Source organism: Juglans regia, chromosome 9, assembly GCF_001411555.2.
Source record: "Juglans regia cultivar Chandler chromosome 9, Walnut 2.0, whole genome shotgun sequence".
Lineage (NCBI taxonomy): Eukaryota > Viridiplantae > Streptophyta > Magnoliopsida > Fagales > Juglandaceae > Juglans > Juglans regia.
This window is the reverse complement of record NC_049909.1, coordinates 15,423,250-15,442,584: the sequence shown is the minus strand read 5'-3', so window position 1 is coordinate 15,442,584 and position 19,335 is coordinate 15,423,250. Positions and strand designations below refer to the sequence as shown.

Genomic DNA, 19,335 nt, shown 5'->3' with positions numbered 1-19,335 from the left:
TCTATGATGGCACTGTGGAACGCCGAAAGCTCGCCTGGTAGCAAAAGGCTACCATCAATAAGCTGGGGTGGACTTCTTTGAGACCTTTAGTCCAATAGTTAAACCCACTACGATCTGAACCATACTGTCCATCGCTGTTACAGAACATTGGCCTCTTCGGCAGCTTGATATTAGCAACGCCTTCCTACACGATGAGCTCCATGAACAGGTATATATGTCTAAACCCATTGGCTTTGTCAATCCCAATTTTCCTCATCATGTCTGCAAATTAAACAAAGCTATCTATGGCCTAGAACAAGCCCCATGGGCTTGGTTTTCCAAGTTAAGCAATCGTCTGTTAGAGCTTGGTTTTACAGCCTCTGTTTCAGATTCTTCATTGTTTATCTATCATCATGCCTCTATCACTTTATTTTTTCTAGTCTATGTGGATGATATCATCCTAACTGGCTCAGACCCTGAGGCAATCCAAAGTGTTCTTCATGCTCTCAATCTTTCTTTCACTGTCAAGGATATCGGATCACTTCGTTTTTTCCTTGGACTTGAAATTCAATCACTTGAGACTGGTCTTCATCTATCTTAGACCAAGTATATTTGTGACTTGTTGAAGAAAACTCATATGGACCTTGCTAAGCCAGCAACTTCGCCCATGTTTGCCTCGGCTCCATTGACCCTTGCTGATGGTCCAACCTTTGAAGATCCAACACTTTATCGTAGCACGATAGGTAGCCTTCAGTACTTGTCACTAACATGCCCTGATGTTGCCTATGCAGTCAACATCAGGGCTGTCAAGCGGATATTAAGGTATCTTAAACACACAGCCCACCTTGGTCTTCACATCAAACCTTTTCCTGAGTACACTTTGCATGCCTTCACAGACACTGACTGGGCAGGATGCCCTAATGATCGGCGCTCAACAAGGGGCTTTTGCATCTTCCTTGGTTCCAACCTTCTCTCTTAGGGATCCAAGAAACAGAGCACAATTGCACGCTCCAGCACAAAGGCAGAATACAAAGCACTGGCCAATACTACTGCCAAGCTTCTTTGGTTTCAATCTTTACTCAAAGAGCTCGGTGTTTTCCTTCCCAAGCCTCCCACCCTCTGGTGTGATAACCTGGAAGCTACATACCTTTTAGTGAACCTTGTCATGCACTCCCGCACAAAGCACATAGAGATAGACTTTCACTTTGTACGAAATCAAGTTGCCTCCAAAACTCTCCATGTTGCTTTCATTTCCTCCAAAAATTAGGTTGCTGACATCTTCACAAAGCCATTGGTCTCCAACAGGTTCCAACTTCTGAGATCGAGTCTCACCCTGGTTCCCATGATGGACTCGCGGGAGGCTAATAGCAGTATCACCAACAATACTTCTTCCAACTCAGTAGCACTCTGCCGTGGCACTAAACAAAGTCAGTTTTTACCAAAGAATATTTCCAGATCATCAAATGACAAACAAACCCGAGAATCTTGAGTTTGTTATGTCCTCTTATGTAAATATATGTTGTGATTTTTTTGTAGTGAGGATTTGTTATAACCGTCTCTGACGTAGAATAGCTTTAGTGTGCATGATGCACAACAGGTATTTGATCATTTGCCCGAATGTTTTGGGCTCTTCCCGTTGTCTATATAAGCAACACTGTACTGTTTTCAATATTATTAATGAAATACATTTCTTGAGCCTGTTATCTAGCAGAGGGTCAGCTGGAGAAACAAAGTTGATTACGTGGTTACCTAAAAAATTTCCACGATCACGATCAGAATTAAAACGGCCCCCATTGCTGCGGCCATGAGAGGAATTTTGACCGCGGAAAGGGCCACGACCACGCTGAGGAGCGTTAGATTTTGCTGTAAAATACTAAAATTAGCTGAGACATTTGAAGAGAAGAAGTTGGTTTCAGATGATGAAGCATTCTGGCTTCATGAGCAAGTAAATGGCCAAGAAGTTCTTCGGGGGAAATAGGATCAAGCCGGGTTGCAACAGAGGTGACAAAGCCATCATAATAAGGTCCTAGGCCAGCAAGCAAGTATGGAACGAATTCTGCTGGAGGAAGAGACCGCCCAGCAGCAGCCATGGTGTCAGCTAGTGATTTTGCACGGCGATAATAAACCGAGATCGAGTCAGTGCCCTTCTTTAGTGATGCAAGTTGAAGCTGGGTTTGTATTAAATGAGCTTGAGAAACGGAAGCATTGGAGGATTCGAGAGAGGTCCAAACTGCACGAGAAGAGGCGCAGCCAACAACTACAGCCATTAAATATTTTGAAAGGGAAGAAATGATGGCAGACATAACCAGTTGGTCCTATTGTAGCCAGAGTTCATAGTCGGGATTAGGAGATTTGTTTTCAAGAAAAGGCTTGGGAGCAGGGTAAGAGCCATCTACATATTTGAAGAGGCGTTGGCTACGAAGATAGGGGACAAGTTGAATTTTCCATAGAGGATAATTTTCGGGGGTGAGTTTGACGGAGATGGTATGAGATAGATTGGGAATGGGTTGGGTGGGAGAAGAAGACGCCATGGACGTTGGTCCTATATTAGCTCTGGTACCATGTTAGAATAAAAAGGTTGTGAAAAATTCTCCTCATTGCTATATCAATTTACAGAGGCAAAGGCCTTTATATTGTAGCTTGCTAAGAATAATTATTACAAAGAATATTCTAACGGTAGTTTGTTACAAGCTGCAAAATGTAGTTCAGCAGAGGCAGCACGTAGCAGTAGCACCGTAGTAGAGTGCAGTGTAGCTCATGCATGTAGAATCCGTAGCAGGGGCAGCAACTGGCTGGCAGCTTCTAGAAGAGAATTTGTTATGGGGTCTTGCTTGATTTACTCGCCTGTGATGTCTGTGACGGTGCATGTGCTGTAGACGTGGAATTTTCCTTAACAGCCTGTGTTTGCAAGAGGAAATCGACACATTTTTTCTACCACCAACGCTGGGATTTTGGCTTGAACAACCAAGCCGTAGACTGCCTCTCCAAGTCTCTCTATTTCTATTTCTATTGTGCTTCACAAGGGTAAAAATTCGTGATCATTCTTGTGTTTTCGTTTCTATTTCTATTGTTTGGTTGATTTTTATCATGGTCTGATATGTGGTGGTGGGGAACTGGTCTGATCCGTGGTTTATTTTCAGAACTGCTATATGTGCGCATTTCATAAGAACAAAATTAGCATTCAATGTTAAACCCCCACCCCTGACCCTCTCATGACTGAAAGAAAGTGTAGATCGAGTTTTGCAATGTCTGGACAGTTTTATTACAAGTGTTTGACATATGTCAAGATATTATTCACCATCTGATTTTCTGGATTCATTTAAGTATTCAAGGAACACTATTCTTGGATTTGTCTGAGCAAGATCCTAATTTTTATTCTATCGACATGCATTGCCTGGATGTAGATCATCAAACATAAAGGTCTATAATTTGGGATCAATCAATAGGCTGAGTAATGGGGTGCTAAGCACGCTATAGGAACAAGATAAATTGATCTTTTCTCTTAACAAAGAAAGAAAGAGAAAGAACAAAACATTTTTGAACTTGAAATACACTCCACCCCCCCCCTCTTGGTTGTTGTTATGTTTCTTGAACCAAGCTTAGAATGTGAAACTTCTGTAAACTCTCAGTATTACTGCTACTTCACCTCTCTCTTTTACTTCGTAATGAAATTTTCAGTAGTGCAACTTCTCTTTTACTATTTTTATTTTTTCAATCTCTGTGTCTTCTACATGCATATGTTCTTTGCATTTTTATTTTTGTGGTTTGATTTACTCATATTTGGTGGTTAATCCTTAATTGAATTTTCTTGTTCCAGCGGTAGCCGCCACAGGTATTGTTAAGCATTCACCCTGCCTCATTTTTTTTTTTTCTATTGTGATTGTAAGCATACTTTTATAACATAGTTAACATGTATGCAGTCTGAATTGACAAAATGTATTTCGATATTAGGCAATGCGATATAAGTTTAAATTAGTTAAGAGGCCATCGAGAAACAGCCTCAGTACTAGACATCTCTGATAGAGTGACAAATTTTTTTTTATAATTAGAGTGTGACATTTTTTTTTTTTTTGTGTACATTTTTACGATTTGACCTCATTAACATTGGGTCATTGCTCTTTCATGTGTTTCTTGCATTCCTTGTGCTTGCGTACCTAATTCTCATATGACTTTAATATCTCGGTTTTAAGACGTGAGATACTCTCCCCCATCGAGCTCGCATGAATGCCATGCAGTAAGAATACTTCCTTAATATTCAGTGGAAAATTTTTTAGGCATCAAGGAATAATTCCGGAGGTATATCTATATCTCCATCCACACCTCATGGAAGTTTGTAACTGTTGAGCTTGGTTATCTGTTATGATTTTAATGGCTGCCCAGCCACTTGTTATGGAAAAACGTGTGGTTGGGCAGCAACTATGATTTTTTATTTTTGGGTAAACATTACTAGTATGTGCATGTGGTATGTATGGCAGCTGGAATTTGACAGTTTTTTTATGTGATATTACAATTGGATAGTTTATATTAGATGGAACAACTGGACAGATTTTGTATTTGCAATGAGTTTGGTTTGATTTTTTATACTGAACTAAGCATATATTTGCTCCGAGTTAAGTTTGCACTGGTTTGGTTTGGAAATGGCATATATTTGCACTAAGTTAAGTTTGGTTTTTTTATACTTAACGTGATTTGGATTTTTTTTGCCGGCAAAAAGAGGATGAATGGCAAATTTTTTATGAGGAGCTCATGATGAATTAAGATATTTCTTTTAAGTTGGGAATGTGTATATACTAGACAGGAATGTGCATTCACATTCATGATGAACGTGTATGAATTGCTATTAGAAGACATACATTCCTTGCAAGAACTGTAGACGTGGTATGTGTTGGATAATTAGGTTAAAAAAAAGACAAATAGTTGAGAATCAATAAGTTAATTAAAAGTTAAATTATTAATTAATGTATGGTTAGAATAATTGCAAAATGTGAAAAAAAAATTAAAACAAAATATTATTATTAAAAAAATAATATTATATTATTAGTTTGGCTTATAGTTTTTTTTTTTCGCAAAAAGAGGAGGCGAAGGCTACCAGTGTAGCAATCCTTCCTGGGCATGACCATAGGAGCTCCTCTCCGCTGCAAAATGTCCAGTTTGAGCCATAGCTATTGTCCAAAAGACGAGTTCGTCACCGCAGCACCTCGAAAGTATCTAGCTGGTCCAATGCCTATCCACATGGTCCAAAGGTCAAGCTTTACTACTGTAAGTGGTTTCAATTTATAACTTGACTCAAACTCCTGAGCTCGAAACCATGGAATATCAGCTCGTATCAACTGAACTACCACTTTTGTGGTATATTTAAGTTACCTAGTCCAATGTGGAGTTATACTTGAATGGCTTTGGCTTTGACTTTTAGGCAAAACATATAGTCTTAACCAAATTTTAACTTTAGCTTTGGTTAGACCAATATCAATGCTTTTAGAGACAAGGGAGAAGTTGTTCCACAATGTTTTGGGGAGATATTTCTCTTTGTTCAGCGGGAAGACCAAACATGGCTTTAAAGGATTTCTCCAAAGTAAAACCTTACACGCACAAGTGAATAATTTATTTTACATTCTCATCCCCAATTCTAAGAGTCAGAGATACATTTAAGGTATTGAAATATTGATCCTTTAATTTTGAAAGAGAGCAAAATGTTTTGGACTTTATCCATTTTCTGCATGGTTTTATATGTAGTAGATGGCACAGCTTGTATATTCAAATCCATTCGTTTCTAATATACATCTGAACAAGGAATTCTAAAATCAATAGACTTGAAATCCAAAATTAAATCCAAATCATTCTATCCAAATGCACTCCTCGCAGGGTTTTCTTTTTTCTTTTTTCTTGGAATGAAATTTAGAGGGAAGAAAAAAGAAAAAGACACTATAAGTCACACATCGGTCAAGATTAATGAAGATACAATCACAACATAAGCCAGAAAAAAGAAAATGGCAATCTGAATGAAGAACTTTGGATTTTCCCTCATGTTAGGGGATGTAACAGCCCTGCAACCAGGTAAAACATTCATCGAGTTAAGATGGGAATCAGAAGAAATCACTAGCACCCAACATTACCTAGCAATGCGCTGAGAGAGTCGGTGAAAGGGTAAACTCTGGATGAAGACAATGCCTGGTCCTGTTAGAACAGCTGTTACCAAATTGTCACCCTGAAAGTTGGAACACAACAGAAAAACCACATTATTGGAAAATGGAAAGAATCGAGTGTTATTCAGACAGCTACCGGAATCACCGGACTCTAAAAGATCGTGTAAATTCCCAGCACCAAACTTGCCCAATTCAGCTTTGCAAGATAATGCAACTACTGAAGAAAAAGCTCAATATCATCACCATGCCCACTATCGTCAATAAGAAAGGGTGGCGAACCTTATTGGCAAGCCCCAGAACAACCTGAATCTCCGCCATTAGATGTGGAGCCCCATACACTTAAGGCGCTTAACTCACCCAGCTTACTTTATAAATAACTATCCAATATCTATTCATTTGTGTCTCACAATAGGGTAAAGCTAGAAATACAACGATTTATTCCCCCACCTCCCCGGGCTACATTTTTAAGAGTTTTGCTACACAACGTCCACCACACTCCGCACTCCACATTTTTTTTTTAATTTTTAAAATTTTTAATATTTTTTTAATTTTTTTTTTTTGAGTTTATTCTTTTTAAATTATTTCAAATTTTTTATTCATTATTTATATAATAAATATTTGATAAAAGAAAAAAATAATAAAAATTAAAAAAAAAAATATGGAGTGTGGAGTGTTAGGAGGTTGTGAAGATTTTTTGCATTTTTAAAGCACTAACTATGCATTAACGGGTTTCGATGAACAAACAAAAAGCAAAAAGGTGAAAGGATACCAAAAGTAACAAGATGGATAACTGAAATCTAACCCCAAAAACAGCTCTTCTCATAGGACCATTGTACTTGATTTGAACATTGACTGATGTTGTCAGGGCAATAATGCAAGATACATCAACAGCTAATACCTCACCCACTTCAAGATTTTTCTGTACAACTAGCCAACATAGAAATCCATGGATGATTAGTTTCCAGGTGTAAAACAATCAATCAAGAAGTAATTAGGCACATACAAAGAAAGACGGAGGAGGCAGTGCTAAAAACCAAAACAGAAACAAGCTCTAAATCAGCCTAACAGAAGAGATCCAGGGTACTACATTGTGTTCATGTAGAAAACTGACACCAATAATTTTTTTTTTTTTTTTTTACGGGGAGGAATTACACTTTGAACCCCTAAACTATTTCCCTTTTTACAATATGAACCACCACTAACTACAAAAAATGATATGATAGGCACCATAAACTACCAAAACTGATAATTGACAAACTAAACTGCCAAATTTTGGCAATTTACACTCTTGGTTGAGATCTGACAGTTAGTGCTGTGTCAGTTTTATAGTTTAAGGAGCAGACTGCAAAAAAAAAAAAAATTTGGCAGTTCGGGGGTACAAAATGTAATTTATCTTTTTAAGGGAACAAGCACAACTGCACAACCTGGTACAGACAATCTTGAACACACAAAGACAAAAGGCTCATCTAAATTTGTATTTTCAATTTACTGAACCCACCCAGCACTTTCCCTGCAAGGCCAAGGCAGGGCCGAAATCTAGAAATAGAGAGATCTTGTAAGAAATCTTTTCAATTTGTATAAATGATTCAGAAAGTTCATACCAGATCCACCAGCAAGTATGAATGCTAACCCTTGGCCCGATAGCTTCTGTCTCAGAAAACCCTGTAAGAAGTTTGATACATTATTCACCAAGAAAAGAAACATTTACATGTCCACCAAATGGGTGTACACCACAAAATGGAGAGACCCAGGAAACAAATTACAATGCAAAGAGACTCAAAAAAAGGGAAGAAAGAAAGAAAGTAAAAGGAAAAAAAAACATATAACTTAAACTGCTGGAAGGAGCAATGGCAAGAAGCCTACTCATCTGGAAAAAAAGGAAGAAGAAACAAATCTGACGGTACCAAATATCTCACCTCTGCCCCAGTGATGAGGTTATGTGCCCTCTGATAAACCGTATTATTGACCTTCACATCATTGATGGAGCAAAGGAATGCATCTGGCTACATATCAATTTCAACTGTCACATAAAACTAGCCGACAGATATCAAGGAGGGAGGACAAGGCGAGTATAGCATAAAACACAGTATCCAAAGTTGCTCATTGCAGAATGGGAAATACCAGAAAAGAATTGTAAACTTTAGCTGAACATAGAAGCAACCAATGCAAATAATTTCTCTACCTGACATAAAATCTCTCCACCAAACATTGCCAAATCAATCTGTATATAATGTGAACCAGAAAAACATAACAAGACTACAGTTAGCTATATGTGATTGCAAGTATGGATCATCGCTCATGCCTGCTTAAATGAGCAAGAAAAAAAGATTTAAAATGCAGTATGTCTAAAAAACACATACCGGAATAATTCTTGAAAGAGAAGGTGCAGCAATTCCAACATAACCATCGCTTAAACCAGGATTGCAAAAAACTATGCTACTCACACTCTTCCCGAAAAGCCATTGCCACATACCTACTTCATTTTCAGGGATAAAAACATTTTCCACTTCAATGTACCCAGACATGAAGCACATGGAACCTATGAGTTTTCCACATATCAGTTGCAACACCAATATATATATATATATATATATATATTTATTTATAGCTCAAAAGACTAAGGAAAAAAAATATTTATAGCTCAAAAGAGAAACCAAATATAGCTTCATTAAATATGTCGAATATAATCCACAATCCACTCTAGAAAAATAAAAAATAACTCTTGGATATGAAGAAAACCCCATAAAAATTTCAACATCTATTATCAACGAACTCGAGCAATGTGGGACGCCATTTACCACCCTCTCATACTAATCTAGTGTATTTAGCAAGCAGATGATATTGGGCTAGCAAATGGGATGGTAAAGTTGCTAAAAGAGAAAATAAAATTCTAAAATTGCACGTAGACTATTAAGAACATCACAGAGAAGTAATTTTAATTAGTAACCTTCCTCAACAATGTTTAGCAGGAGATCGATATGCAAGTACAAATAACAAAAGAATGTGGAACTAAGAAACCTGAATCTGAAACCCATCTATTAGAGAAGAAAAAACCCCGGGCAATGACGCAAAAGTGGCAATTTATAGTAGTCTTTACTAGCCCTAAATCATCGCCCTTCATCTTTCATAGAAGAAATAAATCTTAACCATCCAACTTCATTTTTTTAACAAGTACGAAGATTTTAACTATACAACTTCATTACAAGTCACACGACCTTTTCAAAAATACTAAAGACAGTAATTTAAAGCATAACATAGAACGAATGCTCTTGGGTTAGCTGATGGTCAATATACAATACGCGAGGGGCCTTCTTTGCCTTGGGCAAAGATGCTCCTGCATCAATCCATCATCCTGAAGGGAACCATGGACAGAAAAGGCTACTACAGTGTCATCTAGACTCTTGACCCTCAAACAGCAGCAAATTGGCATCAAGAACCAACCAAGTCTCCAACATACTTGTCCCATCTTTTAGAAAACCTCCTTAATTGACTACTGTAGTATCAAGTGCAAAGAATTTAAACCAGAATAGATAAGTGGTAGAACTTAAGCTTATATAGACGTACACCAACTACCCCCAAACATATGTAGGAAAAACTTGAGGAAAAAGAAAAAGGTAAAAAGATAAGGTTACAGCTTGAAGTCAGACTAATAAACTAACACAGAATTGACCATACAATGCAGAACCCATGCTGGACAACTTACCAGGCTTTGCAATAACCTTTTCTTGTGGCTTCAACATTATCTGCAGATATGAGAGCTCTAAAGATTCAAGAACGGATGAAAAAATAATACTATAAACTTTAGGATAATCATGCATATACCTGAACCACCTGAGCTTCACCACCCAAAATCTGAAAGGGTGTCACGGTATCTTGTGGACTCTACAGAGGTAAAATATCACGCATGAGATTATGCAGCAATAACAGCGTGAAAGACATCAAGGACCATCAGTATTTGCACAAATCGCTTAACATAAGCATGCCTGTTCCTCAAATCAAACAAGACTCCATAAAATATCACATATAATCAATCTTCTAGCAGTGTTTGATACTGAGTAGATTTTTTTTTTTTTTTTATGTAAGTAAAAATATTATATATATCAATAGGAGTAACCAAGTACATTGGACGTATACAAGAAAACACCTAGCCCATACTAGAGAGCTCCTAATGATCCAAGAAGCCCGTGAAAAATTACCCAAAATACACCAAACCCAAATTGGAATAGAACACACTTCCCAACCCCAACCCCTTGTTTTCCGTAAGACTAATACTCCACCCAAAACTCCCTCTACGAGAACATCTTCATAATGCCCTCCCATTAGTCTTCCCTCGACTTGAGCTACCACCCTTAGAGTCGTAGAGTAGATTTTTTTACTTCATCAAATATCTAATCCCCGGATTAGATAGAAGAGAAAAATGGAGATAAAGTACAAAAAATCCACCAAACACAAAAAGGCACTCAATAGAGACTCCATGCATACAAGAAAGTATACAATTCAACATCCTGTATTCTGTGTGCTAATAATGGTTCAAATTTATATTTAGGAATATAATGGAACCAATCTCACATTTTGTGTGCTAACACCTTTTATTATGTTTAAGGGATTGGTTATGCTACAGAAAAACTCCAAAAGATTCAAATACTGGATCTAGCCTTGCCTAAAAGCATGATGGGTACTTTTCCTACACTTTTTTAGGTTATGTTCTCCACATGTATTCCATTATGCATACGATGCTACAAACGTCAACCATAGCTGTCCTTCACAAGAATCGATGGCCTACTTGGATGATATTTAGTGAGTTTAATTCCTAAAAAATTAGCCAGGACAAATCCTTTTTAAATGAATTCCCATTGAATTAGATCTAAATGATTTTTTTTTCTCTTCCCTAACCTCAATCATGAAAAGTTTTCACCAAATTTATATCTTGTACAATGCTTCCCTCGTTAATTCTTATAAAATGACTGTGAAACCACCAGCCTGTAAAGCACATCACTTCTATTGTAAACAGTTGTTGGCCAATTTCTCGAAATGATTCTACTGGCAAGGCAATCTAAATCTTGTTGCCCACACCTATCAAAAGAAAAATCACGTTGTCCCATTGAGATCACTATGGTGTTGTGCTCTTGATCATAGTTTTAAATACCGTACTGTGGCCGGTATGGCTGGTATATGCCGTACCGGCCACTGGTCTGGTACAGGTATTACATATATTTCGTACTGGCCGGTACTGGCCGATATTTCAGCTTTTAATTTTTTCTTCTTTTTTTTTTCATCATTTCAAACTACAAGCTCAATTTTTGACTCCCAATTCATACTAAGCTATTTATAATTTATATATATGTATTTATATATAATTTATTCATATATCGACTATCCCGAAACGGTACAGGAAATGGTACCGGTAATGAAATATTTCGTTTCAGTGCCTTAACCGGTACGGCTTCCGGTATGGTATTCAAAACTTTGCTTGATGCCTCTGGAGGAGCTTGGTGCAACTTGCATCAATTGCTTCTAGGTATGCTTCCAGTTTGTATTGGTATAATATCAACTGGGGTTATAAAAATGAACATGAGTCTATCCCTTACAAGCAAAATTTTTGGCTACACGGCACACCAAACAGTCACTAGTCACGTCATCCAACATCAGGTTGCAGGAAAATCATCATCCTTGCTACATGTCAAACATATGTTTCACTTATTTGGCACTTTGGCAGCGTAATCAGAACCCTCTACATTATTAAGAACTTTTGGAAGATCAACTTTCTCAATTAAATTTGGCCAAAACACACGCCCCAAACGACCTATCTTCAGTTCGTATTGCCTTTATTGCCATTGACTTTCTTTGCACCTTTATCACTTCACTTTCCACTATGCTCCACATCTATATAAAATCTCATTTCAAAAAAAAGATAAGGATAAATTTCAATTCAACTCCATGTGGATAGCCTAATTATACTTTACCTAACCAGCTTTTAAGAGATTACAGTCTCCTAGTAGTTTCATAAAATTAGTGCAAGGTTGAAAATGTAACAACCCAAGGAAACATCCAAGTCATATGTCAAAAATACAACAGCAGCCCTTGAAATCATTATAAATCGAAAAAAACTTCTCCCTTCCAAGCAATGTGAAATCTCATTCACTACCCTCTTATACTCAATCTCCTCCCTTAAGTCTCAAACGTCCTCCTAATGCCATTATGTTGCAAGTGGCACAGCATAATTCTCATGTTTTTTGCTGGGATTGGAGACTCAAGGAAAGATTCAAGCCACATCTAGGCTATAATCAGAAAATACTAGTCAAGGTTATAATTGGAGCCCCTTGAAATCATTATAAATGCAAAAACTTATTCCGGAATTTCTTGTGGTATTGTAATGGGGAGGAAAGAAAGTTTCATTTGGTGAGTTGGAATAAGGTTTGTCTTTCGGTTTCTAGTGGAGGATTGGCAATGCGGAATTTAAAGCTTTTCAACAAAGCCCTTCTTGGGAAATGGCTTTGGAGGTATATTAATGAGAGGAATGCTTTATGGAGACATATTGTGGATGTTAAATATGGGAGGATGTGGGGGGAGTTGGTGTACGAATGAAGTAAGAGGGGTGTATGGGGTGAGTTTGTGGAATACCATTCGGATGGGATGGGGGGATTTTGTCAAAAACATTAATTTTAAAGTGGGGGGGATGGGACAAAGATTTATTTTTGGCATGATACTTGGTGTGGGGATTTAGCTCTTAAATATGTTTATCCTAATATTTTTAGGATTGTTAGAGATAAAGGGGTTGCAATGGCTGATTCTTATTATTTTTCTAATAATATGTTTCATTGGACTATGGAATTCACCAGAGATGTGCAGGATTGGGAAGTAAGTGAAATTTCTGATTTCTTTGGAAGATTCTATGATATGAAGTTTGATCAGAACAGGGAGGATTGTCTGATGTGGGCGCCTGCAGAAAATTCCAGATTTTCTGTGAGTTCTTTTTACAAGGTGTTAACCAGTCATGACGTTACAGATTATCCCCTGGAAATGCATTTTTTTTTTTTTTATATATAAGTAAGAATCTTTATTGAATAAAATGAAACTAGCCAATGCCCAAGTACACAAGAAGTATACAAAGTGAGACACCTAATTACATTCTAGTAAGCTGGAAAGAAGATAAAAACTCATGAACATTCCCACATTCAGTACAATAGCAGAAAACCACTGTAAAAGAAAGAATACAAATGAATTCCAGATTTCCCCCACTGCATGCTCCTTGTTGTTAAAACACTTATCATTCCTTTCCATCCATAAACACCACATTAAGCACAAAGGTATCGTCCACCACACTGTTTCCAGTTGAGAGCTATTGTGATGCCTATTCCAGCATGCTAGTAGATCCACCACACTCTTAGACATTACCCAACTCAGCCCCGCTCTACTAAGGATGCCAGCCCATAACTCCCCAGCCACCTCACGATGTAAAAGCAAATGATCTATTGATTCTTCATTCCTTTTACACATGTAGCACGACTCTATAACAACCATACCACGCTTCTTTAGATTGTCAACCATCAAAATCTTCCCAAGTGCAACTGTACAAGTAAAAAAGGCGACTTTAGACGGCACAAAAACCTTTGCTCTTCCACGGAAAGAATGTGGGCTGTTGGACTGTCAAAACCTTGTAAGAAGATTTAACAGTAAATTTTTTTCTCCCCGTGTGAATCCACAACATACGATCACTCCCATTTCTTCCTAACTGCGCTGAATACAAACAGCTATAAAAATCTGCCAGCTCTTCAGGTTCCCAATCTTGAGGCATTTCTAGAAAAAGTGACATTCCAAATTACAGTCCCATTTGCACAACACAGCACTTCTGAAACTGCAGCTTGCTGGTTTCCATCCAAGTTGAAGACAACCAGAAAAACAGTGTAAAGAGGGCTCTCTCCACTCCATACATCGAACCAAAAGTGGGTTCTTGCTCCATTACCCAGTGTTCCACCCCTTTCTAATAAATTTCCATCGGCTTACTCCATAAGACCCCTTACCCTCCTCAGAACACCATCCCCCCCACGCACTACCATACTTTCGATCAATAACCTCTCTCCACAACGAGTTCCCTTCCATTTGGTACCCTCCACAACCACTTTCCTAATAATGCCTTATTAAAAACACACAAATTTCGCACCCCTAAACCACCATTCGCAATCGGAAAACTCACCCTTTGCCAACTCACAAGATGAAATTTGATTTCCTCCCCCATGCCACCCCACAAGAAAGCTCTAAACAATTTTTCGATCCGATTTGCCACACCCACCAGTAATGAAAAAAGAGAGAGATAGTACATGGGAAGATTGGAAATAGTGCTTTTGATAAGGGTTAATCTCCCCCCTTTTGATAGATATAACCGCTTCCAACCCTATAATCTTTTCTCAATCTTCTCTAACACATCATCCCAAATACTCTTTGCTTTGAATGACGTCCCCAAGGGAAGCCGAAGATATTTCATATGAAGAGAGGCAATTTTACAGCCCAGCAACTCCGCTAGAGAGGCAATATTCCTCACTTCCCCCACTGGCACTAACTCCGACTTTCCTAAGTTCACCTTGAGTCCCAAAGCAGCTTCAAAGCACAGCAAAACAGCCCTTAGAACTTGAATCTGGCCACTAACGGCATCACAAAAAATGAGTGTATCATGTGCGAATAATATGTGAGAAATGGAACTGCCATTACTATTGTTGCCCACTGAAAAACCAACAAGAAATCCCCCCCCCCCCTTACTACAGCCTCCACCATGCAACTCAATGCGTCCATTACAATAACAAAAAGAAAATGAGATAGCGGGTCCCCTTGTCTCAAACCCCTCAAAGTCTAAAAAAATCCACATGATTTTCCATTGACTAGAACTAAAAATTGAGCGGTCGAAACACAATGTTTAACCCATTCACACCACCTATCCCCAAAGCCACAACTTCTAAGCATATAAAAAAGAAAGTCCCAACACACATGCTCATAAGCCTTTTCCATGTCCAGCTTGCAAAGGACCCCCGTAATGCCTTCTCTTAACTGGCTGTCCAAACACTTATTTGCTATCAAAACTGAATCCAAAATTTGTTAACCCCAAACGAAAGCATTTTGAGGTTTGGAAATGAGTTTGTCCATCACCAAACTCATACGGTTAGCTAACACCTTTGATATGATTTTATAGATCCCACCTACAAAACTAATAGGTTGAAAGTCTTTCAATTCATAGGCACTAGCTATCTTCGGGATAAGAGCAATGAAAGTTGCGTTTAGTGACTTCTCAAACTTATGACTAGAATGAAAATCATAGAAAATCTGCATCACTTCCTCATTCACTATATCCCATCACTCTTGAAAGAAAGCCATAGAAAAACCATCCGGGCCCGAAGCTTTATCTTTGCACATACCTCTCACCACTAGATGTACCTCATCTTCATCAAATGGCCTTTCCAACCAACTTGCCACACCGAATTGAGCTGGTCAAAACTTAAACCATCAAGTTTGGGGTGCCATTCTACTTTTTCAGCAAGGAGGTCTTCATAATACTGCACTATGTGATCTTGGATCTCTTCAGGAGAATATAGCACATTTGAGCCAGAATGGAGGACTTCAATAGCGTTATTGCACCTATGTGAATTAGTCACCTTGTGAAAGAACTTAGTACATTTATCCCCCTCCTTCAACCAAAGTGCCCTCGATTTTTGCCTCCAAGATATTTCTTCCATCAACAAAACTTTCTCAATTTTGGTCACAACCACATTCTTTCTTAACAAAGATTCCTCATTATCTTCCCCTTCCTCCAATGCATGCAATTCATCCCAAAGAATAATTTTCTACACTTTCGTATGTCTAAATACTTCTTCATTCAACTTCTTTAGATCGGACTTAAGGGTTTGAAGTTTACCCACCAGTATAAAGCTAGGGGTACCATCATACCATCAAAGGAATAATCAGCCCACCAAGCCTTTACCTTCTCTACAAATCCTTCAACTTCCAATCACATATTCTCAAATTTGAAAGAATACCTACCCCCATGAATGCCACTACAATCAAGCAATATTGGGAAATGATCGGAACATACACGTGGCAACCTTTTCTGACATAGATCCGGAAAGTGCGTCTCCCAAGAGAAATAAACTAGAAATCTATCTAACCTTGACCACCCTCAACTATTGGACCAAGTATATGCCCCCCCCTCCTCCTCCTCCTAACTACCAAAGGAAGATCCACAAGATTCAAATCAAATATCAGCTTCGAGAAATCTTTCATAGCTCCTGTCGACGTAGATGCTCCCGCCCTCTCACTAGGGAACCAAACAATGTTAAAATCTCCACATAGAACCCAAGGTAAATCCCATAAAGGAATACAGACCCGTCAATTCTTCCCACAAAAAACTTTTATCTCTATCCACATTAGGCCCATACACACCCACAAAAGCCCACCTCCACCTATCCTCAATATTCTTAAACGTTACAGCCACTGAAAAATACCTGATACAATCCTCTACCAACTCCACCATTCTTTTATCCCACATTAGCAACACACCTCCCGAATCTCCCAACGAAGCTAAATAACACCACCCCACAAAGGAGCACCCCAAAACTACGTATTATATTTCTATCAATACAACTCAACTTAGTTTCTTAAAGGCAAACAATGTCAATTTTTCAACTGCGGAGAAGGGATCTAATGCGAATACGTTTATTCACGTCATTGATCCCCCTTACATTCTAAGAAAGGATTTTAGGCTTCATAAGAAGACCATTCCCCCCCCTACAACCTCTCCCTCCCCACACTTCCCTCGTTATCGTAATTAATAGAACTTTTTAAACGTTTCAACTCCCTGTCCCGTTTCACTACTGATTTCAGGGCTATAGATCTTCCTAACTCTATCGCAATAAGAAGGGCCTTAAACTAGACTTCAAATCCAGCACATGATATCCCCACACACTCTTGAACATCCTCCACTTTTTTTAACACCCAGTCCGATGTTAATCTAAAAGTTGGCTTAGAAGAGAGAGTACATAACGGGATGGGACTACCCATTTCTTCCTTGTCTCCCTCTATCTCGCTGACCACCGTCTCTAAGGAACAATCCTACAGCTCAGCACCCTTCAAACCCTCTGTTGATGTTCTTGATCCTCCCTCAACCCCCACCAGCCAATTACAACTGCCACAACCCCTCCTCCTCTGGCGATATCAGTTCACTTAAGCCAGAGGAGTAATTTCCCTTGTTCGAGTTGAGATGACCCACTTCTAGATCCTCTTCCAACTCCCCTTCTTCTATTTCTTCCCGAGGAGACACCTCATTTTCAGTCTGATTTGCAACCTGCTGAGCCTCCTTTTCAGCCTCCCGAGCCTCCATTTCCCCCTTTGCCGCCACCAGCATCAAAACCCTTGCTGGAGTCTCACCAGAGGAGTCGCCGGTGGTCGATGAAAAAGTCTGTGCAGCATTGGCGGCCATTAGAGCAAGTGGCGGTGCCGTCGTGATGGGAGAAGGTATGCCTGATACACTCGGGACCCTGATACTTTAAGGAAGAGAGGTTTCATTTTTTTGTTGGTTGGCATCTCTTGGAAAAATATTAACCATGGATAATTTAAGGAAGAGAGATTTATTGGTGGTTGACTGGTGTTACGTGTGTAAGAAGGATGACATTTGTTGACCATATTTTCCTTCATTGTGAGGTGGCGACGATGTTGTGGAATGAGATTTTTGCTAAGGTGGGCATTGCTTGGGCAATGCCTATACATGTGGTGGACTTCTTTGCTTGCTGGCAGGTTATTGAGAGGAGAAGAAGCAGTGCAGTAGCGTGGAGGATGATCCCCTTATGCTTGATTGGTGCCTATGGTTGGAGAGGAACGGGAGGTGCTTTGAAGACAGTGAACGTTCTTTGGGGGAACTTAGGGGGTTTTTCTTTAATACTTTAAGTTTTTAGGTGAAGAATCTTGTTTGAAATGGGAATATTTGAAATGTGTTGTTTTAGTTCTGTTCTGTTCAAGCTTGAATTTAGGTGTACTCAATTGTATACATCATGTGTACTTGGGCTATACCTATTTACTTGGAATAAGATCCTCTTATTAAAAATTTAAAAAAAAAAAAAAAAAAAAAAAACCTTCTCCCTATCTCGGATGACGTGACTGACCAGCCAATCTTGGGGTAAAATGACGAACTACCATGGGTAGGTAGATTTTAATCAGCCTGAAAACAATAATCCTATTGATCCAGCTTTTCTTTAAAAGAAATGTGATTAATCTTTATCATTCACAGACTTACATTTCGCGTCGTTGAAATCGACATGTGCCAACAACAATTTGGACATAATTTTCACAATATATCCATTCCAAACGCCAACTTACTCCGCCAAATTGAACCCTAAAGAGCAAACTAAATAAAAAAATCTTCAACAATGCAAATAAAGCAAAACGGAGCAAACGCCAATAATCAAACCCAATCCCTAATTCACATACAAAGGCTTCAGTAAAAATGAAATAAAAACCAATATTCTTCATTTTCGTAATTCTGACAACCGAAAGACCGCAAAGTAAAAAAGAACACACATCAAGGTGAAGAACGAGACTGCGAAGGAGTGAGTACCTGATAGACATACGGCTGGAAAGGCGTAGAGAAAAACGGGGCGGCCATGGCTAAATCACGAAAGAAGAGCTCAGAATTGAGAAAGTTCGAACAGAACGTCGTTGGATTTCTTTATGAGATTTCAGTTCTCAACAGGGCTCCGTTCATGGGATCGGATCGAAATCAAAGTACAGAAATGACGAGCGATTATTTCCTACTTCCTACTGCAGGGGTTTTTGGGTCTCAGGAAGCCAAATTACTAAAATAGCCATCTTCGTCAAATCACTTAAGTACTTTACCTCTGGACTTCACTGGTATTAAGTAAGTCTTATGGTGGCGTTCTTGTCGGTTCTGGTTTAGTTTTGGCTTTTGGGTTTTTTCTTTTTTTCTTCTTTTCTTGTGTTGACGTGGAATTTTTTTGGATGGAACACGTGTTTCATTTCTGACATGGCGTATTTGCATTGGCTGTGGCTCAACTCTCGACGTGTTTGAAGAAGTAGCGAATTTAGACGTCGTCGTTTATTTATTTTTATTTTAAATGGGAACCGCAGCAAAACTTTTATGTCTTCAGGCACATTTATTTTTGGAGATGAGATAATATGAATTGAGATTAAAGTTAAAATTTTAAATAAACTATTATTA

The 19,335-nt window shown here is 38.6% G+C and overlaps 2 protein-coding genes across 2 annotated transcripts; one reads left to right on the top strand and one right to left on the bottom strand.

Moving 5' to 3' along the window:
- Positions 1-616: 616 nt before the first annotated feature.
- LOC108994316 (uncharacterized mitochondrial protein AtMg00810-like) lies at positions 617-958 on the top strand. The gene has a single exon (XM_018969453.1). It carries the CDS (start codon positions 617-619, stop codon positions 956-958), a length of 342 nt encoding a protein of 113 aa, XP_018824998.1.
- Positions 959-5,757: 4,799 nt separating this feature from the next.
- On the bottom strand, positions 5,758-18,946 carry LOC108994331. The gene is made up of 10 exons (XM_018969475.2): positions 18,715-18,946; positions 9,945-10,004; positions 9,826-9,865; positions 8,483-8,661; positions 8,305-8,343; positions 8,039-8,125; positions 7,724-7,784; positions 6,925-7,049; positions 6,093-6,184; positions 5,758-6,023 (listed from the first exon to the last, which is right to left on the bottom strand). Exons 1-10 carry the CDS (start codon positions 18,760-18,762, stop codon positions 5,909-5,911), a joined length of 846 nt encoding a protein of 281 aa, XP_018825020.1. The 5' UTR covers positions 18,763-18,946; the 3' UTR covers positions 5,758-5,908.
- Between the last annotated feature and the right edge of the window lie 389 nt (positions 18,947-19,335).

What these genes read in the sequence shown, in the direction of transcription:
- LOC108994316 (XM_018969453.1), top strand. Translation starts at nt 617, where the DNA reads ATGGACCTTGCTAAGCCAGCAACTTCGCCCATGTTTGCCTCGGCTCCA.
- LOC108994331 (XM_018969475.2), bottom strand. Translation starts at nt 18,762, where the DNA reads ATGGCCGCCCCGTTTTTCTCTACGCCTTTCCAGCCGTATGTCTATCAG. An exon ending in TCCAGCCGTATGTCTATCAG is followed by an intron (nt 10,005 to 18,714) that starts GTACTCACTCCT and finishes TTACCTCTGTAG; the next exon opens with AGTCCACAAGATACCGTGAC. An exon ending in CTCTCTCAGCGCATTGCTAG is followed by an intron (nt 6,024 to 6,092) that starts GTAATGTTGGGT and finishes ACCTGGTTGCAG; the next exon opens with GGCTGTTACATCCCCTAACA.